This window comes from Ruditapes philippinarum, unplaced genomic scaffold, assembly GCF_026571515.1.
Source record: "Ruditapes philippinarum isolate M1 unplaced genomic scaffold, ASM2657151v2 ctg6444_1_1_1_1, whole genome shotgun sequence".
Taxonomy (NCBI): Eukaryota; Metazoa; Mollusca; class Bivalvia; order Venerida; family Veneridae; genus Ruditapes; species Ruditapes philippinarum.
The window spans coordinates 18,444-45,499 of NW_026855809.1; the positions used below are offsets into that span (position 1 = coordinate 18,444).

A 27,056-nucleotide genomic window follows, 5' to 3' on the forward strand; every position below is an offset into this window, starting at 1 on the left:
GCTTGGTCGTGTTGGGTATGCGTTCATTGAATGGTGATTTTCTGGAGGTGAATATAGCGTGACCAACAGCACATTCTTTTCATTTATCATAAGCATTTCACCATACTTTCATTTATCACATATCCTTTGGAAAATATCTAGTCAGCTGGTTTTCAATCATAATTACAATTCCAACTATGTTTCCTGCAGACATGGAATTCAGAAATAGATTAAACACATTTTCAAATATTTCAACATAGTTTAAACCCTCCGATATTCCATTATGCTTTACAGGAACTTGATCGTTTATCCTGGGTTTTTATCAATAGTGCCCCTTTGGGATTCCGCTGTGATAATGATATATTTTAAACAATGAGTATGCACCGCTTAACAATAGACATAACTGTTGAAAATTGACGTGTATGAATCTGTTTTTGGTATCTCTTTTTTATTATGTATTTTAGTTTATGAATTTGTTAAACAAAAATAATAATAATAACAGTAGTAGGTATAGTATCAGTATAATATCTAAGCTTCAAACTATTATTCTTTCTGATCAATTTAAATGCTTTTTGAGTATGTTTTAATAATTGAAAGAAACCATCAAGAATAACGTTGTCCCTGTTTTCATCCATGGACTATAACCCTTTTATATCTTATGGTGTTTGTGATGTAGTTTTTGGCGGTTTCACTGGTTATGAACGTTGAATAATTACGCTTTTTATCGCATTGTTATTATGAATGGAATGATTTTTTCTATTTCGAGAATTAATAGTTGTCCCCATAGAAAAACTTTGTTGGTGTTGGGGTTTTTTCATATAGTATGATGTTTATAAGTAATCCGGTCTCATATTATAAAGTTTAATTGCCGTGGTTTTCTTTTTTCATAATACAGGATAAGCGAAATCAGAATTTATTGCAATGAATACTAGTATTTGAATTCATTTAGTTTTACTTTAACAAAACGTTGTTTCAGGTGGTTCAGTTTTTATCTAAACCAGTCGTAACCACTGCCAAGATGGATTTGAAAACAACCTTTCTTTTGAAGAGATTTTAATTTTTAATTTTTCGATTTTTTTTTTTCAATTTTTTTGTATGTTTTTTCAGTTTTTTTGTTTTGGGGTTTTATTGCTCTCGAGGGGGGATTTCTCCCCTTTTAAAGGGTTGGGCGAAATTTTAAATCAAACAAAAATTTCTTTAAAAAAAAGGGTGAAATAATTTTTTATTTTTAAATTTGTTTTGTGAACAACTGATTTATTTATAAGAAAGTTTTTTTAAAAAATAAAATTTTTTTAACAATTTTTTTTAAAACCCCCACCATAAAATTTTAATTAAATTTACCGTTTTTAAAGCTGAAAATGAGTTTACAATGTTAAAGTTTTAAGTTTTTTTCAGCTTACATTAACTGTCTAAAAAATTTAAATTTTTTTTTTTTGTGAAAAATAGATAGGTAAATTTGATTAAAAATTAAATTCCATTTAAAATTTAGTTTAAACCAAATTTTAAAACACTATTTAGAAGTAATTTAACCACTCAACCATAGCCTTTTTTTGCAATCGGTAATTTCCTGTTTAATATTCAAATCTGTTGTGTTATATCATAATTTTTTTTTTAACCCATACTTTATTGCTTCGTTTGCGTTCTGGTCCTTTAATGTAAAATATTATAAAATTAAATAAATTTATTATTAATTTAAAGGATTTATTCCAGTTAAAAAATATATTTTTATATAAATATAAAAAATTAAAATAAAAAAATTTTTAAAAAAAAAAAAAAAAAAAAAAAAATGAGTTAAATAACAAATTTATTTAAGGAAATTTTTAAAAATATAAGTTAGGATGTATTACAACTTTTGATATGTTTTTTTTTTTTTTTTTTTTTTTTTTTTTTGTAATAGCATACTGGCACGTTTAAAGGTCCCATTTTCCTGCCGATGGAAACATATGGAATGTTTCTCAGTTTACACATTAAATTTTTTCAAGTTTTTAATTTTGAATTCCTGCTAAAGGACGGGCTTGGAGGTGTATTCGATCAGTTCGGGAAAATATATTTTGAGTTAAGCGTAAATACAAAAAAATATTTACGTCTTTTGTATAAAAATCTTAGGGTTTTCAAGAATAAGTAAAACTTGTTTGCCTCTTTGTCAAAATAGTTTTCCTCGGTTTGTTCGGGTTATTTCAATTTTTTAATCAATTTTTAAGCTAAAAGTCCGACCGCCGACTCGTTTTTAAAAGGAAATACTTGTTTTCGACAAAGAAAAATACCAGCGGCGGCGCACTCTCAGATTCTAACTTACATATTGGAATACTTTCCTATAATGTTAATGTACCTTTAATTTAATTTAATATTGTAATGTCTTTTTTTGAGTATAATATTTTCTACCAACGTTCGTTACTAATAATCAGGAAAATTTTGAAGTAAATTAATCCTCCTTCCAGTTTGCTACCGCCTGACGATTGCAATATTGTTGTTCATTTTAACAATTTTTCTTATTAAATAATTGCACGACAGGATGGAAAGTTGAAAGGGGAAACAGTACTCAGAATACTCTGATTAGCTTGCCCGTTGTAACATAATTTTTTTTTGTCTCGCCCCAAAAAGGGGTTTTAAACAATAATGAACCTTGGTATTCATTAAATCTCTTTGAGCCGTAACCAAAGGTCCACGCCTAAATAAATAAAACTTTTCTTCGGGTTAATTGTTTTTTGTCTCTTGTTTCCATATTTCAAATTTTTGGATATTTTTCTGTTCAATATAACTAAACCCAACAAACGGAACAGTTTGCCGTCTGAGCACATCTACGTGGATGTTTCAAAATTAAAAAACTTTCACCGCTTTCTAAAATGTTAAATTTATGTTTAAAAACCGAATGCTAAAGGCCTTGGTCGGTAATTTACTTGTTTTTAATACCGCCCATGCGCAATCAATCAAAGCTTGCAACATTTTTTAATTTCGTTGTTTTTGAGAGTTCTTTATGGATTTCTTTTTTCTTTATTTGTCCAAATTTATGATTTTAGTTTTATATTTTAGGAGTAGTTAAAGTGAACATTAGTGTCAGCTAATTTTAATATAGAAATAACAAAGTGTGACAAATGTATAGAATGCAGAATGCATATGCTGTACAAATAATTTAAACAATTATTAATGTACTTTAATGATCACCCCTAGGCCTAAGTTAATTTGACTTGATTACTTAAATTAACTGAGAAAAAAAATTCATTCATGTAATTCGTATTATTACTATTGATTAACCTGTACTATTTAAGACACGTAGTTTGAGAATGAAAAATAGACAAACAAACAAACAGACTAACACTTGATTGTTAAAAGTTTAACATTACCCTTACGGTCAGACTTAACAGACCATTCAGGTTCAACAAGTTTGGAAAATGTAAATGTTTGCCCAATCGAACTCGACCAATTACAATATGCATGAACAAAGATCAATACAGTGAATCGTTAATACTCATTTGTTAATATTTACGAGAAATGACGAATTCAACGAACTGATGTACTAACAAACAATAATGTTGACGTATATTTGACCGATGTAAGCTGGAAAACTTTTAGGTAAATGCCCTACGTGATAATAGTTCAACCTCGGTTGGCTCGAACTACCGATCTCTCGAACAAATTTTCACGGGCCCTCCGAGTTCGGGCTGTATTTTATATTTTTGCTCAACTTGACAGCCAAAAAGCATAATGTCACTAACTCAATGTAATAATATATTTAATATATTCTGAGAAATAAATATTCAAATAGTAGTTTAGGATAGTACTTTGTGCAGAAAACCCAAAATTGACACACACATATCAAAGCTCTTGGATTTGTATTTATAGACAAGAAGATTATGTTTATATATGATTATTCTACAAATAATCAAAGTTATTTTCCTGACCCTGTGACCTGCCCTGTCTCAAGACAGCAGAAAGAAAATGTATGCAACAATAAAAACTTTTTTGTTACCCGATAATAGCCGTCTTGACACCTTAAATTCGGCCGTCATATCTCCAATGCAATTCTCAAGCATGCATGACTATCTGTTTTTTTCTTTCTTTTTTTAATTTATTTTATCATTATTATTATTATTATTATCATTATTATTTTATTTTGTGTTGTCGTGGTAGGAGGGAGTGCAATAACCAAAACAAGTAAATATAAGAAAATAAATACAGCTACAAATTATATATGTTATTCTCTTTCAGTCGCTCTTTCTTATTTTCGCCCCCTCAGTTTTGTCAAAAGGAAAGAAGTAAATGGCAGAAATCAGCAACCATACAAAAAATCAATTTTGAATTTAGTGGTTTAATACGAGGGATGTCCGGAAAGTTCATATACTTCTTCATTTTTTATTGTATAACAATACATACGTTGAACAAATTTTGTCAGCAGAAACATACATATCTAGCGAACAAATTTATAAAAAATTACTGAACTGTGACTAACGTTTGTATTTTAACAGTAATTACATACAACATATATACATCATCATGGAGCACTTTGACAACGTCAACGGCGTCAAATTAACTTCATGTTTATCCGCTATTCAATTTCTTCCGATTTCAACAGCCATGGTACATGTCTGGCTTATACAAAATATATGTTGTGTTGCTTTTACTTTATGAATTGCATATTTAAAATTATTATTTAAAAACAAAAATGTCACTGGTTCCCATACTGTGTTGTGAGATGTCTGTCTATTTTAAAGTTGTTGTAACCCAATATACGAAATCTCGCCCATGCTACCTTTAGGCGTCTGGGGCGTTTCTTATACGATATACTGTCATCGCCGCTTGTTAATCTTGTTTGCCATTTAAACACAAGTTGCCTTTAACATTTTTGGTTGGTATTGTTTTTAAAGTACAGATTAAAATCTCAGCTGGTGCCATATTAGCGTTGCTATGAAGGTAAATATCATTACGTTGCTCCGTCCGTAAATTTGACGTCATTTTTTCAACACAGAATTTACGCACCTTCATTGCCTATAATCGTCGTTAACAAGCTGTTTATTTGCGTATGACGTCATTATTTTCACTAAATATCATGTAATAGTATCTCATGATGTCACAAAATTAAAACGACAGTTTGCGTTAAAATTACAACTTTTAGCAACTTATTACTCAAGTAGCTATCGTGATGAAATCAAAGTGCTCCGTGATTCGTTGATCATGTTGCCATGGTGATCGGCGCTTTGCGAATATTACTGTTATGATGTTTTTTAATTTAGAAATATGTAGCAAATAAATACATTAGCAAAATATTCAATCAACATATTGATAATGACTGTTTATAGTAATTTGATAGTCTTGTCTACGAACTTTCCGGACAACCCTCGTAAAACACTTCTGTAGGATAAGAATTTAAGAAAACTGACTTGAAATTGACATACTAGTAAGCTGTACTAATGAACAGCGTTAAGATCATTTTACTATACTAGAAGTTATTGTATTGAATAGATTCTAAATCAGATACCCAAAGATTTTTATTGTTCCATCCTACTAAGTAGTTTCTAACATAATATCACTTGAAAAATAGTTTAAAGATAACGAAGAAACAATAACCCTTGTTAACATTTCACAAACCCTCTCTGGTGTAAAATCTTGGACAATTATACTTTTTATAATTCAATGCGTGTAATTGTTTGTATATTTATATGGCATATATTGTATTCTCAATGTCTCTCCACCTATATCTCTTACACAAGTGAATAGATGTTGTAAAATTTTATGCAACATCATTATAAAATTACTATCATGCATATAAAAGGTAACTATTTCAGTATAATTTTGATCAAATATCTTATTAACACAAGCGTTTTTATCTTGATTACGAATTTTGTTACTGTTATGATATCAAGAACAGATAACTCTTTTCATGTGTAGTTGTACAGTTACTGGGATTACTTCCCTTTTCATGATATTCATTAATGCTATGTTATATATATGATCATGCCTCTCTGATACCTGAGCATTCACACTTGAGCTCTGGTCTTAACAACATGTATAAAATGGTTATAATAAATAACTAGTTATAATAATACATTAACAAGCGTCAGTGTGACAGTTCGCAGCATGGCTGCGTAGTTACTTTAATGCAAAATGGAAAACCTACAGCCTTTGCAAGCACATCATTGACCAACTCAGAAAGGTCATGGGTCATGCTTGAGAAAGAACTTCTTGCCATAGTATTTGGCATGGCAAAGTTCAGACAATATATTTATGGCAGACACATGACTGGAGAAACAGATCACTTACCCTTGATTAGTGGAGAGGCAAAAAGGTCACAATATTAAATTAAGACAAAGTATATCTTTCTATATAATAACATGACCAAATGTAAGTTGGTCCTTAACAAGATAATAATTTCATTTAAGGAGTTTGATCTTTTTTAAAAAGGCGCTAGTCACAAATAATACACAGTGCTAAACTGGTTCATTGACCAGCACATAAATGCCCCATTGAAAATGGAAAATGAAAATATAGACCACATGATGGTCATTAGTATATTAAACAGGAAGGTTAGGAGTCTCCATCAACTGAACCATTCTTAAAAAAGTGCATATGCTTATAACATGAATTATTTTGTTTGACCAAAATAGTTAAAGTAAGTTAAAAAAATGCTATAATATAAGTACAATATTATGTATATATCTTATCGATACATTGCTTTATCTTAATACTTAATTGTAAGGGCATTATGCTTTTGATCTTAATCTATATGTATAGCTGACAATTTACATTCAATCGAGCCATAGTTGACGTTAATGCTTTAATTGTGAATTTCTGTAACATTTTCTTTAGTAAAAATACAATAAATTTAAAATTGCCTATAATGATTCTAATAATATGGTTTGAGATGTTCTATTCGAAATCATTTAAACATATCAAATTATGTCTAAACTTGGACTTACGTCAATGGATTTTGCATATTTTATAACAACTTTTCATTAGCAACGTCATGAATTTGCTTTGCAGAAAATGTACACATATGTACCAATAACACATCTATTAAACATGTTTATATATATCAGAATTTAGATAAATTTACATGTTTCGGATTCATTCATTTTGGTAATCGTATTTTAGAAATTCTGATACATATTCAATATTTCTCAATTTATCTTTTCATGAAATCACGGCTTTAATTACAATTTAAACAGTGGTTTGAACTGTGTTGAAAACGAAATGCATCCCATCTGTATATTAGATTGCACAAATTTCACGTTGTTCTATCTTATCTTCAAATCGTTGTGTTAACACATTTTTGTTTATTTGGCTATTAACGTAACCAACGACAACATAATAACAGAATAGAAACTGTTTCTGACAAATAGAAATGTGTGTTAGAATAAGGTCTATACTTCATGAAGAGCACATTATAATACAATAGCTAAAACTTTTTATAGTTATCATCTTTTATTAAATTTAACGCAAAGCATTTTCGGTTGGATGTAACTATAGTTAGATGAAATGATGATTTTGAATATCTTTTATATGGCAGAAAACCATTTTTGATTTAAAATGCATACATCTGTCAATATCCTTTACATGATGAAAATGTCTAACCTGTAGAAATCCTTGTTGAAACAGTTGTTGCAAGTTACTGATGCATTAATTAAAGGAACGAATCAATATGGAAACTCCATCATATACTGTTCAGCTATTTATGTTTAATAGTCACGTTTTTAATTTTTTTTGAATTATAACAGTAAATCTATTTTAATTATCAAATCTACCTTACATTAAAGACGTGATTCTGGAAATATATGTAAATAAAAGGGTCAGCAGTATAACCCTTTTTATGCTTAGTTTATTTATAATGATTGGACGGACTATTTTATAATGATTGGACGGACTATTTTGAATGTTTAAATATGCTAAAACAGAGCAGCGCCATCAATATCCTTGTAGATATTGGTCAGATTGCATACAAGTACAGGAAATCGTCACTAGCAATTACATAGTCCAGCCTTTATTCTGCTGAATGTCTTAAATGGGCATGTATAGTTTCCATTTACGGGACTATCTAATACCGATATTATAATATAACAGGAATAACAGGATATCCGATATTTCAAAGGATATCAAAAGAAAAACTTAATTGTGATCAGTAAACAATATAGGCTAGTTAGACTACCTTACTCTCTACAAGATACAAGATACAAAGGCTTTTTTTTTTTTTTTTTTTTTTTTGGAACCACGTTTAAGGCCCGTTTACAAAGGCTTATCAGCAGTGAAAGGTTTATAATAATAGCAATAAATAATATGTTTTAAAACAGATGACGAATATATCTGAGTTCTCTAATAACTTCGTTGTCAATTTTGGCATGTTCATATATGTTCATCAATGTCACAAACAGTCCGCTCTTCACTGATCCATCCCTAAGAAAAAATAAATTATACTGGCTTTTACATGATTAGTTTATACCAAAAATGTTATCAATTTGTGAGTAAAGATTTCATTCTTCAGTAACTATGTGTACCTCTTTCGCTTTCAACAGTTATTAAGATTAGAGACGTTTGGAATTTGGAAAACAAAAATATAATTATATTAATGATATAAACAGTGGTGTAGCTTGGATATTTGAGGAAAAGTATGTTTTGAAGGTACATGTTTCACCCTGTTTAATTTTTTTGCTTCGTATGCTCATATGGCAATTGGTATACTTATAGTGACATTATATTTTGTATGGAAGACAATAGACTACTTTATTTAAAATTTGCTACATTTACGACACAATACTGCACATTCATACTTTACTCTGTTAAACGTCCAACATGCTCTCAATTAATTATTAAAATAATATCAAATACATGTGTGACATTTCTAAAGAGGATTTCGGAGGCATAATGTGTTTTTCAAATTTACGCACATGAAAATTCGGATGTTAATTTTACCCAGAATATCAATGCAATGTTATTCTTTTTTATTTAGGAGTTAATCAATTTGATTTATTTCCCTTTGTACAAATCTTTTACTAACAGGCCCGATCCAACCACTTTTAAAACTGTGTTTTCTTTAATCTTTTATGTTCTTGTTGGATTTTACTTCGCACAAACAAAGTTAAAGTAAAATTAAAAAAGGCGAATTTTCGAGCTTGTGCCCCTCCATGGAATATTTCAGGCAAGAACGGGCAAGTAGAACCACTACGATTCGGTAAATCTTTGATTTCACTGCTCTCTCTATGAATTTTTGGATGTCTGGCAGGTATTTCTAAGATAAAACAACATGCAAATCAAAGAACAAACCAATTTGAAACTGCATTTAGTCATGTGACCGGAATACTGATAAAACAAACCAAATCAGCAATGCAATTTCAAAAATTAATTGTTCCATTTCAAACATATTTTGTTTTCAGATGACTTGCAAAATTTAAATGTCAATCATATGGGTTTTTTTTAAAGATGGTGATATTCAATAAATTAAAATTGCTTCGTCATTGTTATGATTATCAAAATTTCTTTAAGATCTACTAAGTAGCTTTGAAAAAAGTCTACTTACATATGTTTTCGTCGTAAGACAATTTCACTATGACCTTGATATTTTGCTCATGCAGCAGACGACAATAGTCGATTGTTGTATTTTCAAGTGGCATCTTTGCGACGTAATAGCCTTTTTGTGACTGTAGCACTAAAATTAAAAAAGGGGCATATAAGATAAATCTCATCAGAGGACGACAAATCAATGTTATTGCAACACTTCTTATTTGATTTTGTTTATTAATCAAAATGCCATGTGATATTAGGAATTTATTATCTTCAACAATAAGTGTTTGATTTCATAAGTAACGACTTACTAAAACTATTTACATTTTTTATATACAATATTTAAAATGTTTAAACAATTAGTAATAATTATCTCGATACATTTCTAGATATTTTTTTACACTGTATAGATGTTTAGGAATGGGAAGTTGGCGAGAGATTGGTGCCTCATTTTTCAACATTTTACTATATTGACTACGTGAGGTATGGCACATTTTTTTAAAGTGAATTTCAATTTTAAAGATTTTCTCTGTACATACCACTTTATATTGATAGGTCACTAACTGTTTCGAGATGTGAGATGTCATTGATTTACACTTGATATCTTCTTATTTATAAGATAAACTACTTGATAAAATATAATACTGGGTCATTCCAATTGTTTGCAAGTATCTATACGAAATGTTTTAAGCCTTTGCTTGACACAACACTTAACTCGTCAGTGATCGTCTTCCGTATGCAGTCACATCCCGTAAATTTGGATATAGCAAGATGAATGATTTTAAATGATTTTTGAAAGAATTAAAGGGACTCCACTGAGGTTAAAAGGCCTAAAAACATAACATTTAAATTTCTTACATAAATGAGCTGGGACACTTTAAACAGAAAATTATGCAAAGATAGTTAGGAAATATATTTTGAAATAAATTGAAAATTGTTTTTTATGCTTTTCTTAGCCCGATTTGAGAGAAAACCGTTTAAACACTTTTCATTTTGGTCAGAGTTTTACAATTTAAATAATTATTTTTGAAAAACGAAGTGCGCGAATGATCTGAAATTTTGCACACAGATTAGTAGTTTAAACCGACATCAAATGGTACATTCATCTGGAAAAAATATTTTCAGTCCTATCATGTCAAAAAACCTCAGTGGAGTTAGTTTAAGCTTTTCGCTGATGGGCCCTTATTTACCCGTTAATCGTATGCTCAGTAACAATCGCTGTACCATACGTGCAGTTTTTGATTGATGTCTGATTGCTTGATTGTTTCGCGGATTGATTGATTGATTGATTGATGGAGTGATTGATTTGTTGACTGACTGACTGATAGAATAATTTATTGCGATGAAAGGGAAGTATGTTGTTATTTTCAGACTAATCTGTTTTAAATGGCATTGATAAAATGCATGATTAGTCTTTAAATCATTAAACATTGAATTATGGAGCTCACTTTTTAAATATATTCCTAGATTTCGAAATGTTTAATGAAATAAATAATAACTGTATATTCTTGATGTTAGGATGTTAATATATGTTTAAGTAAAATCTAATCAATTGAACTAACAAAACGTACCGCCCCCTTATTGTAATATTGAGGTTTAAGATACAAGTATGTTGTAAGAGAAACGCTTCTGTATAAATACTTTTTTAAATAAAGACATAATTATGCGAATGAGGAAATAAAAAGTAGATTTAAAAACTTCAGTAAGTACTTCATGTATGAATCATTTAAAAGCAAACGTGAGGTCAAGTGTCCGTCTTTCTTCCCGTTTGTGCTTGAAGTAACAAACAAAGAACCATCACGAATTTCCTTTTTCATAAGTAATCATTGAATGCTACCGCATAGCTTTATGACTTCAATACTATTTTTATTTAAAGATTAAGTAGCTCTTTAACCGGTTTTAAGTGCCGCAAGATATATAGCATCTTTCATGTCTTATGATATGCTCAATCGAACAGAGTCAGAAATTTTCACCTTTTAATATTCTATTTAATTGCTCAATAGGCAACAATATGTGTTTGTGCCTGAGGTAACGACGTAGCTTTATTGAGGCATACTAAGACGTGCTCTTCAATGTATTTTGGTAAATAATAAAATTAAAGTTGGGAAAAATATCATATGACAGACAAACATTAAAAAATTCATGACCAAATAGGTCAAGAAGTTAAATAAATAAATAAGTTTTATTAAACTGCCGTGATAAATGATTTTATACTCTTATCCGAGCTGAAGTGATAATTAACAGGTCTCAACCAAACATCCTAAATGTAGACTTTGCTAATGTCGCCCAGATGTCGGTCGTAAGGTTGTTTTCATTTACAGGAGTTTTTTAACTGTGATACACTATTGGCACTTTTGGTCGTATCATATATTGCTTATACTCTTACCTGTGTCTGATATTTATTTATAAATCATGATTATATTTGAATGAAAAAGTTGCCATTTTCCCTTAGTTGTTTTTAATCAGAATTCTGTCTTCGAAAATTTAAAACCTCTTCATACCACTGCCGTCCTTGTAACTGTATCCTCAAACAGACATGCAACGTTTTCAATTGTGTAGTTTTTAACCGAAATTTAATTTATTATTTTCACTTAGGCGTAGTTTTTGCTATGTGATGGCCGTACAAATAGTCAATCAATAAGACATTACTTGTAATGAGATCATGTAATAACAGGTAGCAAGTAATCTGTGAACAAAAAAGGTGTCAGAGACGCTTTACAGACGCTGCACGTCACTACTCACCACTTAACATTCTTTGTAAAGCTCTAATCAAATTCATTTTTTAAATGTTATTATGTGAACTTAATCAGAATTACACTAATAAGATCATTTAAAATAAGTTGTTGTCTTTTAGAGCGACAATTTGTTTCAAAAAGTCAAAATAAAGTAGTTAAATAGTTTTCTTTATGATATAGTGCGGTTGATATATTTCTATAGTTCTTGATTGCAAAATTAATGAATAACTTTCTTTTTATCATGTCCTTATATCTAAACATGTGATATACTTTGCTGTTTGATAATAACTCTTCTTCAATTGATAAAATAAATACTTTTTTTTCAAATGTGTGTGATCTTTAGGGTAATGATTTTCAAAAATGAAGTTGTTTATAACTGGCAATTGAAAATACATTTCATGTACTAATCAAGGCACCGATGTTGCCTCTTCAGCACCAAAATGTAGTCTCAGATGCCGGTATTGTTCAGCAAACATTTTATCAGACAAAAATGAACTGACATTGAAATGATGAAAGTAGAATAATATTTGTTTTTGATAGAAATACAGGTATCGATATGTAGAATTTTACAGGATTATTCACGTCATATCAAAATTGATGTTTTAATTCATGCATTGACATAGAAGCAAACACATACACGATCATTTAAGTAAAGATATTTTTTGATTAAACGTAAATTAATAAATGATTATATCAAAAGAGTAAGTGGCGTTCAATTCGAGAACGGAAAAGATAGTAATACAAACATTGACTAAGGCATTTATATTGTTGTAATATTGTTTCATTAAAATATTGGTTAAAGACCCGGTTGCATTTGTATACCAAATATCATGAAGCTGTGATGTTACGAAAAATTCCTTCCATTAATGTCAAAAATTTTACTAAGTCGGTAACCAGGAAGTGGATAAGCAACAGACCTGAAATCGAATCCCATCGTATTGGAAAACATGGTAATGCTGTATACGAAATATCAAGAGGCTGTGATAAGTAGTTGCTGAGAAACTTTTACAAAAGTTTCCTTTCATTGACCATTAAAGAAGCAAACCTCCAGACTCATGTCGATTTCTATAACAATTTTGGAAATGTGTTTAAAATTAAAATAATGTGAGGTGAACAAATAAAGTAATTTTCATATTGCAAACGACACTTACAATCTATGACAATTACTAAATAGTGGTCAACATATGCAAAAATGCCCTTCCTGCGTAGTAACGCAGTAGAAATGTGGCGATAAAATACTGACAAAGCAATGTTTTACCGCACTTAACATGTAAAATATAACTTGAATCTTGAATGTTTTTACCTTTCTTGAAGGTTTAATGCATTTTCCTCAAAATTGATTTTCTTGAAATAATTTGGCTCATCTGGAGGCGTGCAGCTTTAATGTCGAAAATTTAACTAAGTTGGAAAACAGGAAATAGATGAGCAACAAACCATAATTCGAATCCCACTGTATTAAAACCTATGTGAATTCTGTACGATAAATAGTTGGAGGCTGTGATAGTTAGATTTTGGGTAAATTGTTACAAACAATCCCCGAAGCCAGCACGCCGCCGCCCGACCGCCGCCCGACATTCACCATGTTATGTTTTAAAGGCTTTTAAACCTCAGTGGAGCCTCTTTAACTCTTGTAGCTTAATGCATAGAACATGACAATAAAAGGAAAAGTACTTATAATCTAGAAAGTACGATGGCAGACTAAAAGTGTATAACAGTGAGCACAAAGGTCTGTCATAAATTACTAAATTGAAAAGCAATAACTATTCAAAATTAAATATATATATATATTCCCCTTTGATATTGAACTCTGAAATTTATCAGGCACCGACAATTGTTTTGCAAAGGTTATAGCTCTGTTTAAACGGACTTAAATATCTCAAGAAGGTACTTTCAAACACAATTGAAATCTAATAGTTCTATTAAGTAGATTTCCAGAGTAAATCAAACAAACCTCAAAATGTCTAGAAGAAAATAATAACGCAGGAAATAAAAGGATTTTTTTTCCTTTTAATATAATATGTTTCAATTTCAAGGAAATAAATACAAAGGGGTCTGTCGAGTTTGTAACGATTTTTCATCGCAATCTAAATAATAATGTGTCATACCAGAAGAAAGTAAATATTTTCAATAGATAAATGTAAAATACAAACCACTATTTGTCGGTTAGTACCCCGAGCAATCCCATTTTCATTTTTGTCGGTAACTTTACCATTCCACATTAACTATTTCCATCGTATGATTTAAAAAGAAAATAAAAACGCATCATTCTAGAAAACACAAGTCCCCGTAATTATGAAATAATTAATTTTAATTAAGATACTTATTCAATCGAAAACTGTTTGTCCCTTTCCGTCAGTTTCCGAACAACCTCGAACAAATTAGTCAGCATACACAGAACGAATGCGGTATTTCGGTCTAACCTACGCTAAGAAACTAAAATAAAAAGTGATTTAATGTTTGAAGTTTTTGACTATGTTTATTTCAATATATCTAGTAAAAGTCCACATAAATGAAGCAAATTTATAGATATAAAAGTAAACAGTGAATAATTTATGTACTTATTACAATGGTTGTAGAAACCGAATACATGTATGTCTACCGTTTGACAAACATTCGTTATTGCTCATAATTCAACATCATTTGGTTATGATTGACAGAAATATTTTCAATCATAACTTTACCGAAATAGACTTTTCTATGTATGTCAAATACATACATTCGTTATATATTATCAAAGATTACACGATCTGATTTTGTGAACATCTAAAACACGTGGTAGAACTACTTACAATCCGTATTAAGTCAGGGATTTTTATGAAAAATAGCCGACGATGTTCCGATTGGATACTTATTTTATGTCAAATATCTTTTCCGATCATAATATAATTCAAATACGGTTTATTTTGATACGATAGAGTCGACCAATAATGAATTCGTGGTTTCTGTCAGAATCATAATAAAAACATGTTGAAGTTATAGTAATGACAGTCGAATTATACATAAAACATACAAAACGATACATGGATGGTGAGTAAGTATGCATTTTAAATATAGTTACAAATAGAATTTCCGAAGAATGCCGGAAAACCCGACACAATTAACAATAATGCCTACTCGGTTGGGTTAAAAACCTTTTCAGCTATATCCTTATTCGGCTGCGCAGTATCCGTATCTGATATGACTTTAAATGAGACGCTTGATTTACTGCGGAATAACATAATTTAGTTTGTAAATCGTCAATAAAAACATAAGTACATAAAAAACATTCATATACACCAGCTTAACACTTCATGACCAATTTTGAATTTGTTGCAAAAAAAATCATTACATTTTCTTGAAATGGAAAGACATCAAAACTTTAAAAGATAATTTTCTTACCAAAGAACTTGTCTCCTAGATTTTAAAATTCAACAAATGGATATTTATAAACATTCAGATGTTTTATGACTGCAACAACTCTAAATTTTTGTCAAAATGCGAAACAGTTCCCCTTTAGGTAGAGACAACGTATTTACGCGTTATTTAATTTTAGCCTGGTTTCACAATTTTAAATCTCGGTAAACTACAGACAGTTTCACAGCCTTTTATTTGTATACGAAGATAAGAAAGCATTGTCTTTCCATAAGGGAAAACGTAAATCAAAATTGTTTTGCGCAAGCAAGAAATTTTATATTGGTAAAGCTGATGTATGTAAATGTTTTATCGTAATCGTGTCATTCCATAGTAAATCGTGCGTCTTTTTCAAAATACTAAACGACACATCTGCTTCGCAAGCGAATCAACCGTAATCAATGCACAGCTGACCATTCCATCGCAGCCATTTAACGCGTGCGTAAAACCTCTCTTGTGTTGAGATTTATAATAATTATTAAAATGTGAACATTTAAAGTCAAATTTAAATTTTGCTTTATCTTCCTTATTAGAAGAGGCATTATCTCTAAGTAGTCCTGATCAATAGTCTCGTTTAATTTTTGTTTTTCACTTAACTTGCTGTTTTTACTAAAATCATTAAACGTTTTATTAAAAGAGGTTATGACCCTACTATTTTAAGACATACTGCATGTTTAGTGTTCAACCCATTTACAGTTGGACATTACGCTTTCCTCTTTTGATTGCACCTGACGGACCAAGTGGGAGACTCTATGATGGATAGTTCGTAAAGCCCTTTGGGACTGAATTGTCTTAATGTTCGTCTTCTGCCTTGCTTCGTCGGGCCCTTGTAGGTGATTGTCTTGTTGCTCTGTCTTCCTTTAAGACATTGAGTACTTTTGTTATGGTCATTGGGTTTACTTTTATATGTTTCTACATGATCGTTTTAGTGTTTTACTAATGTTACCTTTTGTAACCATGACAACTGTTAAAATTTCACTTGGCGGGGATTCATTTTATTTACACTGTCTCGTTTATAGGAACATGGTGGGGCTAAAAGCGAGGTTTGGTGCACCATTAACCGGTTTAAACTCCCCAGCAGTCACTTTGGTGCTGCTGACCGTTCCAAGGCGGCGCCCCACTGTGTTCCTCAGATGTATGTCTATGTTGTTTCATACTGTTTTGGTGACACTTTTGCTTGTGTCCCTTGTTATTTTCTTGTCTACGGTAAGTATCTTCTCCATTGCCTCTATTTTTTATTTCTTTAATTATTCCCCCCCCCCTTCCCCCGGTCTCCTATCCCCTTCCCCTTTGTGGGCCTATTATTATTTTCTTTGAATTCCTAATCAGTTCCAAATTATTTATCATTTAATGATTAACCTGTCCGTGCTCTGTCTTTGCCCTGTCCTGTTTTTGTTCGGGGTCCGCCTGGGCTCCTTGCCGTTGGTTCTTGTTGCTGGGTCATATGGGGGTTGCGTTCATTGAACGCCGCCTTTCCTTGTTGATCTTGTTTATCATATTTTATGTTTTTCTTTATATCAGTACATGTAATACAATTTACAATGCTCCAACTTTCTTGTTTAATAATAGTTTGAAATGTATCTTTTATCATTGAATATTTAATGGCAAGATATATAAATATTCCATTTAACTTATAGTAAGAAAAACAATAAGAATACGATATTGATCAAAACGTTCTTGGCCCGATGTACTTCCAGTAGTCAGAGAACCCAACTAATGGTCTTCCTTTTCAATAAAATCGCTCCTCTGCATCAATGCATCTTGCCAACCTCTGTTACAACTTGTTTTGCCATTCAAAATAGTAATCTATTTTGGCCCTCAAAAAACTCATTGACGCCTCCATGACACCTTCATTGCTTCCAAAACGTCTACCACGAAGCTTGGTTTTCAGTTTCTGAAACAGGTAGAAGTCAGAGGATGCTAAGTGCTGAGAATATAGGGGATGGGGAAGAATTTCAAAGCCGCAGTAAGTTGAAGCAGCCATCGCAATTGGGACGTGTGAGCTGGCGCATTGTCGTGCATGAGCAAAACGCCTTGAAATAGAGAAAAAATAACCCCTAAAGAATGCCCAACACGGCAAAATTGTAAAATGTTGCAGTCTCGGTTTCATTGAGCCTGTTCATAGACGGTACTGGATAGCGCAAGTTACCGTCCACGCCCTCTAGCACAGGCTTAATCAGAATTCAAAATTTTAACACAACAATGGTAAATTTTTAATTTAGAAACATCCGCAGATGTGTTCATACGGTGGTTATCATGGAATCTGCATGTTACACAGTAGTGTCATTCCTTGAAAAGCGTCTTATGGGCCCTAAGAATATGAATGAATGCGTCCTAAACGAGAAAACAATTGGCGGAACTAAATAAAATAGAATTTTGAAAGGGTATATGAGGTTATGAAGCCTGAATATTTGAGTCAGTTTTCCGCTCCATTTACGCGCAATATCTTGACGCAGACGTCTCAATTCGCCTGCATAGTACATACCGCCAATGGTACGACCTTGCTCTTAATAGTCAATCATGATTATCCCCTGATTATCTAAAAAAAAATGAAGCTATCATCTTCCCTGCTGAGGGCACCCTCTTGAATTTATTCTGAAGGTATGAGACAGGGTGCATCCACTGCATGCTCTGTTTTTTTGGATGGTTGATCGAAGTGATGGGCCCATGTTTTATCCCGAGTTACGATCCGGGAGATAAAATAAGGTTCATCCTCGTAGCGAGACAACATATATCTTAAAATGTCAAGCATCGTCCGTTTCTGGTCGTCATTCAATTGTCTGGGGAGCCATCTAGCGGAAACCTTTGACATGCCGTAGACATTCTGACTTGTCGGAATTGCCTGGACTGAACCAAACCTTTACCCACTTCCCTAGCATTAAGAATGATACATGTGCATCAAAAATTTATTTTTTATTTTCTATTATATTTTTATACGAAACACTGATGTCGTATGTGTTTGACATGACTTCATTTTTGATGTTTGTGTATCTGTTAAAAAAACATTTTAATATTTTTTCTAACCATAAATGTAGTTTAATACAAAATATGTTTTCTTAATATCTTTCTTCGTCCTCTAAGTTTTATCTTTTATACTTTTATACTTTTATTTTATAATGAGAAATATAGCAATATTTAGTGCCCAAATTGATATATTTTGCGTAGCCTGCAACAATAATGATGACAAAGAGGAGGTGGGGTGGAGGTTATAATCTAAGGTTACTAATATAATCAGGTTATGATTCAAGTAAACGTTAATTTCAGGCAATTAACTCGGGTTATTGGTTACACCGTCGTGAAAAAGCAATGATTTAATGTGTTGGGTATTGATTTGCTCTGTTACCTGTATACGACATTATAGTTGTAGGGTGAAATACACATAATATATGTAAGAATCAGGAATTCCTTATGCCACCAAAAATAGGTTAATTTTAATCAACTCTGGATAATAGGAAGCATTTGCTCACTTTTCATGATCATGTTAAGAAGCTTTTTACTCGAAAAATGGAATTATGTATATATAAAAGTGCTTGTTATCAAAATCAAATATCGGATTTTTGCGTCACTGGTAGCACATTATTTAATTTTAGTGTCGAACTATTATTTAAGATATGCTATAGCTGTAATGTTAATAGAATAGAGAAAAACAGAATCCCTATAGAAAGCCCAACATGGCAAAGTTGAATAGACCAATCTGGGGGAAAGGAACACATTGAATAAAACTTGGGTCATTTAACTTAAAAAAAGGAAATCCTTTATCATCTTTCTTGGTTTATAGAAAGTTTCTTGTTTAACAGAAGCGTGCAGTTTTGAGAATGGAGTAAACAGATTTGGTGATAAATGTGGATTTATGTGTCATTGCAAGGGCAATAAAGAGTGTCACGTAGTTACCGGTGAATGTTCATCTGGATGTGCACGTGGTTGGTATGGGCCCGGATGTCAGTACAGTAAGTTTGCATTACAAAATACATGCATTATACAGCATAATGATATATATGCTCTAACAATAGGATCAAGATTTTACGCCAAAATCTGCAATAATATTTTAGAATTCTTTTAATGTTTTTACAGTCAAGGTTGAATTACGTGCAAGTCTTTTTCTTCATCAAAATGGACAGATTACTCTAAAACGAGATCGGCGGCAATACAGTTGACTCTAAATAAGTCAAAATCGCCTCACTCAAAATTCCGCATAAGTCGAAGAATTTTTAAAGTCCCGTCAAATTTCCTTCTTTATCTTTGTAATTTAACTCCCGCTTCGGTCAAATTTTGACTTACTGAGACTCCTGTTTAAGGAATGTTTGGTCTGCAGTATATTTTCATCTCAATTAGTCGAAGTGTGAAAAACAGCCGACGTATCAATGGTCGGCGACATCAAAGTGAGATGTTGTCATTCTGGTTCACAAGTTTCATACTAGTTTTAATTGTCGGTCATCATGTATTATCAACACGTTGTTAAAGTGACTTTAAGAAAGTTGACACGTACCAGTCTGACAGGTGTTAGTCCTATAATAGCCTAGGTATTTATGTGTGTTATCAACGGAAATAAAATAAAAATGTATAATAAATGTTTCGCCATTTTACATATGTATACATAAATAATAACTTCCTGTTCACGACATTTGCTTCTTTCGTTTTTTAGTCCGATGATTAATTCACGTCTCCAAGTATTAGACATACTGATGTTGAAATAATTGTGTAATAAGTGGTGCTTCTATAGTAATGAAATTCACGAGTGCTTATTGTTAACATGTGCCTAATATCATTACTGATGAATACTGACCAACTTGATTTGCATTTATGTCATTGCTACGAATGTTTCTGTTTATTTTTCAAAATTAATGGATTTTAAAATATATTTATAATTTGTAGTTGTAAGTGATTAACCATCATTTCAACGGTTACATGTTGCAGCATTCTCGCTATCAACAAAAACCTACTACTTTGGACATGTATATACATGTACGAATGTAAACGTAATGGCGGCAGATCAACGTTACTAGAATTCCGTTTCTCTCGAGGTGAAATGCACAGTTCATTGAAATTCGAATTACCGAGAATCAACTGTATATTTTTTCGCTCCAAACATGTCTTTTGTCATTTTGAAAAATAAATACAGCTTGTAAATTCTATGAAACAGTTTTAATTCTGCCAATACATGTGCATGTCTTTATGAAAACTGTTGCACACGTCTTTAAGTGAATACATAGTTATTAATAGAATGTTCTTTCAATATATTAATTTACAGAGAATATGTGAATTTGTAGTTTTACTATGTTGTAAATTTAACTATGATTATTAAGCAAATGTTAATAACAGATATATTCTTTTACATTTTAACGAATTATTTTTACCACTAAAATTATAGATACAATGTTTATGTTCAAAGAGCCTCTACTAACATTGTCACATTTATTCATGTTAGCATGACATGTGTGTAATATAGGACATCTGACTTTACACGACTTGAATTAATTATGTCAATTATGTCAATTAAAAAAGCTTGGTTCTTTTGTTTTTACACCGTTATTATTTTGTAACTTATGTGATAATTGAATATCGTCCTCAGATAACACCAAAAATTATATTTTAATGTGTTTCTTAATATCGTTACTTATTATACAATATAGAATGTTTCTGAATTTCTTTTTAATGATATTTTGTGTTGTATGTATTTCTATTGTAAAAATTGTTTAAAAATTCCGTAATAACTTACATTTAGAAGAAACATTTTTTTTAAAACGGGGAGTCAAAGACTGGGATCGCGAGGCGATCCAGGGTTTTAGATTTACCGGCCATAGACTACATGTGAATATTGAAAGGGAAATAAAGGATAATATATATAAATGGACATTTTATAGATTTCTATACCTATCAGTGCATTTTTATGCCCCACAATGTGGGAGCATATAGCGTTGCACTTGTCCGTCCGTCCGTCCGTCCGTACGTCCCGAAATCTTGTGAACGCAACTCCTCTTAAACCGGATGGCAGATTTTGCTTAAACTTACAGGGATGAACAACCTTCAGGTGTAGATGGTAGTAAAGGAAGGAATTTTCGCTGCGACCAAATTTTACAGAATTATGGCCGTTTGTTGATTTTTTCACTATATACTATGTAGAAATTTTGTGAATGCAACTCCTCTTAAACCGGATGGCAGATTTTGCTTAAACTTCCAGGGATGAACAACCTTAATGTGTAGATGGCAGTAAAGAAAGGAATTTTTGCTGCAACCAAATTTAACAGAATTATGGCCCTTTTTTGATTTTTTCATTATATACTATGTAGAAATTTTGTGAACGCAACTACACTTAAACCGGATGGCAGATTTTGCTTAAACTTCCAGGGATTAACAACCTTAATGTGTAGATGGTAGTTAGGGAAGGAATTTTTGCTGCGACCAAATTTAACAGAATTATGGCCCTTTGTGGATTTTTATTTTTCAACTTGTGGCACATGTAGTCCAAAAAATATTTGACCTAGAGTCATAAGATTGACAGAACAGTGGCGTGTGGGGGCATCCGTGTCCTATGGACACATTTCTAGTTTAGTCTCAATTCAGTCTCAATTCTAGTTGTTCACCGCCATTTTTAAATTAATTCAATGATAATCGATGAGTTATTCCGATTACGAAACAACTTTAAGTTTTCTCTCTTTCTCTCCTTCCTTAATTTAGACAAATGTACTATTTATTAATGTTTTGTTACTTACAGCATCACATTAATCAGTATCGCTCAGTCATTTTGATTGCTATATAGTTTCTTACTTGTATTACATTATCTTTATTTTTTCCAAATATTTACATTCATCAGTTGTCATACTTGTATAAAGTACAAAACTCGCCACATTATACAAACACACTAAAAAGGAGAAAAAATTTAATAAGACTTAGTCCTTCGTTCTCACCCTTTTCCTGAATATTAAATGTTTTTGTATTGTATATGTTTATATGTAACTGTCTATGTTCGGGAAATAAATATGTTTGAACTAATCGCAAGTTTTAAAGCAGCACACCTCCAAATTCATGGTAATTTTCATGAAAATTTTGAAAATGTATTTTTAAGTGTTATTTAGTGACATAACCAATGGAAGCAATTTACACATTATAAATGGCACTTACAACCAACGTAAACTACTAAAAAGGGGACAAATTATGCAAAAATAGCCCTTACTGCGTTAGTAACGGAGTAGAAATATAGTTATAAATACTGAAAAATCAGTCATTAATCGCCCAAAACATGTAAAATATCACTTGAATCTTGAATATGTTTCAATTTCCTAAAATCTCAATTTTTCTCAAGTTTGATTTTATTGAAATATTTATGCTGATCTGGAGGCATGCAGCTTTAAGCTTGAGAATAATCGTCGAGATGTTCCGATTAAAAACCGAAGCAGTGTATAAAATACCGATCGGCAACTTTAAAACGAATAACGTGAAATGAAAATGAACGAATTTTTTTTCTGACTTAATACAAATACAAGACATCTATATAGCGCAAAAATGTATTAAATATTCGATTGCGCCTTTTTGGCTTTGCCTTCTGTCATAGTGTGTGTATTTCTTAAAAACTTTACTTCTTGTTGCTATTGTCTTTATAAAGTTGGCATTACTATTAACACTGGAAAAATTATAAAACTTTTATCGTTATCTTGAGCCGATAACAAGAATGATCTTTTAAGACATTTTGCTAGAATAAAAAATAAAATAAAAATTTATTTTGAAAAAAAAAACAAATTGGCGAGGTAAAATTGTTACAAAACTAAAGATTTTTCTTTGTTTATTTCTAGATGCAAAATAACACGTTTCGAGAAAAAATTGTCTTCCTCAGTTTGTGCAGTGCATAAGTGCGCGCACGTGCGTGCGTGTGAGTGAGTGAGTGTGTGCGTGTGTGGGTGGGTGCATGCATGCACGTGTGTTTGCATGCGTGTGTCTTAAACCTACTGTTCCTCAATTGTGTGTAAATTACGTATTTGTTTGTAGTGATGTATTTTATATTAGGAGATATCATAGAAGGAAAGCATTCCAAACTCTCAGATAACAGATACGATATAATGGCAACTGACGGTAATACTAACACATGTTCCCGACAAGGTAAAAGCAGTACTACTAAAAACCTGTCTTGGAGTATTCGATTACCTTTTAACGAATCAATAAATGAAATACAGATTACCACTAATACCTGGTCTCTTGGTAAGCAAATTTTTTTATCAATATAGTTATACATTTAAGAAAGAAATTTCAAAATAAAAAAGAAAAACACACAGGAGAATTTTATTTCTAATGAAGTTTTGTCCATATCATGTAAAATTGTAAATAGTTGAATAAGAAAGCACATCCTTTTATAGTATTGTGTTATTTCAGTCTTTTGATTAGTCAAGCAACAAAATGCGTATAAAGTTTAAGTCATTAAATGAAATGGGACATATCGAGAAGTTAATTTGTAATTATGCATATTTATTTCTTACGTACATGTATACTATCGTTCTATCGTAATTGTACTTTTTGCAATACATGTATTGACCTGAGACTGAGAATTTTTCGAGAGTTCTTGTTTTTTCGTTTGTTTCCGTTATTCATTACGATATTCCTATTAATTTTAGGTTCTTAATACTTTCATGTATAATCACGGCCCGAAATTTCATAAAGGCATATATAATTTTCAATAAATCCAATGTGTAGTGTCGTACAACAGGTAATTTTCATACACCGAAAATAGAAGTCAAGTTTTACCAAAAAAAGTTTAAAAAAAAAGAAAAAGGAAAAATAATGTTTCACAAAGAGTTATACCAGACCTTAAATTTGAAAGTCTTTACTTCTAGTCAATGAGCCTTGTTAGGTAAGTGTTATTTTACTTACTTTTTGCTATAAATAAAAATACACAAAGTTTACTTAGGAATTCGATAATTACCGATAAAAGAATTACCGATAAAAGGTCATTGAATATTCTAATGTTTCAGGTCAATATTGCCAAACAATATGATTGAACATATTAACAAAACATTTAATTATGCTTGTATAATAATACTTATAAACATGTTTGTCTAATTTATTTCAGTTTATTTCAAGAACTTTGAAGTTTTTGTAGGATATATTTCAATATCTGGAAACGATGATGATGTTAATAAGCAAACGTGTTTTAGACAAGGTCATGACATTCCCAAAACAACAACATTTACAATTTTATGTGATAAACCAATCATTGGAAATGATGTGAAAATTGAACTTGAAGAATCCCAAAACGTACTAAATCTTTGTGATGTGAGAATAAACGGAGGTATATTTATAATGTACTATACATTTTCTAATCATTCGTTATCATTAACAAATTTAGTTGGCAAGTGGTAATTCCACTGAACAAGGAAGTAATTCCTTTGTGATTTAAAAAAAGGTTTGGACCTATAAATAAATAAAACAAACAAAAGACGAACAAACTTGATGACAGTTCGTCAAAATTATACAATTGTATGTTTGAATGTTGAATTCTGCTTAAGCCGGTGCTAGGTTGCGTGGACGTTAGTTTGTACTTGAAAACAGTTTCAGTCAAACAAAACATGCAACATTTTCGATTTTGCCCTTTTGCACTTTCTTTATGACTTATTATTTTATCTACTTTATCGCTTTGAATTATAAACGATGGTGTCCATAATGGCCGCTTTAACAGTGATCATGTAATAAAGATGTAAGAACTGATTTTGAACAGATAATTATGTTATTTTATTTGAATAAAGAATCATCAAAACTGTTTAAAGATGTGATCCGAAAACAATTATAAGAACATTCTTGTAATTTACGTTACCATAATAACGTGACATTGGAAAATCAATTCGCACTATCAAAATAGATCGTATTATTTACTTTGTTTTGTCATTTGAAAGAGCTTGACCAAAACTATTAAACAGTTTCAAATCAAATGAGTTTATATATAGTTTACGTTCAAAGTCTTAACGCGTTATGATACATGGTTAAGACATTCATAATGTTAAAAACGGTAACGGATGTTAAACATAGTAATTTTATTATTTCTTGAGTGTTTTGTCTTACTTTAGTATTACTATAAATGAAATTCTATTTATTGTTGATGAATGATGATTGATCAGTTTTTGTAAAAAAATAATAAATTTAAAGCATTCTTATCATTCCATTTTGAATATAACATTATGTTCACCGATGACAAAGTGTCATCGAACGGATTCATAAATAAGACATGAAAAATTTGAAAACCTACTATCCACCCCAAGGCTAGCTTCAACCAGGGTTACGCCAGACCACACTCGTCGAAACATCAACATGCCATCAGCTAGAGTATTAGTCAGTAGTTATTTGAAAAATAAAATTCACATCAAAAGCACATAACAACGTATTATTATAGAATTCAAAGAAAGTGCATACTGTTGCATGATTAACAATATTTACATAATTTACAGCAGAATATAACTATCTGTCAACTATGATTTTGAGTTTGTTCATAGAAAATAGAAAACAAACAAAATCTATGAAAATCAAACCGATAACATACTCGTTTCTTTCCTTTTTGTTTTGATTTTATTTATGTCAAGTATTTTATAGTTTACTCGGCATGATTAATATAAAAGATCTTTTGACCATAAACAATTATGTATGCTACATTTCTCATGTTGTTTGTTCAGGGAGAAATTTTGCATTTGGAAGAACTGCTTCACAGGTATCAAAGGCATTCAATTGTGGTGATCAATTATGCAATGCTAAAGCGTCTGTTGACGGACAGACGAAAATGACTTCAGTGTGGCATTGTAGTTATACGGATGAAGTTAAAAACCCTTGGTGGGAAGTGGATATTGGTTTTCCTATAAACATATGGAGTGTTCAGATATGGCCATTTACAGGTATTAAAAGGAACATACGAGCTATATATAATTGAAATAGAAAACAGTCAAACACTTAGAACTTTCTCAATGACTATACTAAATTTTTGATCTCATGTAAAAGCACTTTTACATTTTTTCACTTCTTTTAAAAGGTGAACGAAAAAGGAACATGATTATAGCAATCCTAGCACAAACAATGTTTTTTTTTAATGATAAAAGTGTGTTTATGTATAAACGAACATGAACACAGCATCCAAAGAATCAAATAAAGTAATGGTTAAAAGATAATTCTAACGTCAGTCTTTCGCTAGTAAAGAAAAAAAGCAGGTAGCAGGCTAAAACATGTGTTTCTTAGCGATGTTAACTGTAAGTTACGGCACTCCTTATCATTTTCAATGTCTGAAACAGAGTTAACATGTCAGTTACATTTTCTGTTTCCGCTTATCAGAAAATTATCATATTACAGACAGAGATCACAAGCAAGTGTCATATGTAGTGAATATACAATATCGAACTAATGACGTTGAAGGAAGCATTTACAGGACAAATGAAGTTTCAGGTCTGGCACAAGCAACTTTTGCATCAAATCCACTGGGCAGGATTGTGAGAATATCTATTGAAG

The 27,056-nt window shown here is 31.2% G+C and overlaps 1 protein-coding gene across 1 annotated transcript; it reads left to right on the forward strand.

The window, feature by feature from the left end:
• The first annotated feature begins 23,594 nt into the window (after window positions 1–23,594).
• On the forward strand, window positions 23,595–24,998 carry LOC132744435 (uncharacterized). The gene is made up of 2 exons (XM_060733146.1): window positions 23,595–23,780; window positions 24,646–24,998. Exons 1-2 carry the CDS (start codon window positions 23,642–23,644, stop codon window positions 24,933–24,935), a joined length of 429 nt encoding a protein of 142 aa, XP_060589129.1. The 5' UTR covers window positions 23,595–23,641; the 3' UTR covers window positions 24,936–24,998.
• The last annotated feature ends 2,058 nt before the right edge of the window (window positions 24,999–27,056 follow it).

Excerpts from the sequence above, each read along its gene's own strand:
- LOC132744435 (XM_060733146.1), top strand. The coding sequence starts at position 23,642 with ATGGCAACTGACGGTAATACTAACACATGTTCCCGACAAGGTAAAAGC. Across the intron at positions 23,781-24,645 it reads CACTAATACCTGGTCTCTTG|TTTATTTCAAGAACTTTGAA; the intron begins GTAAGCAAATTT and ends AATTTATTTCAG.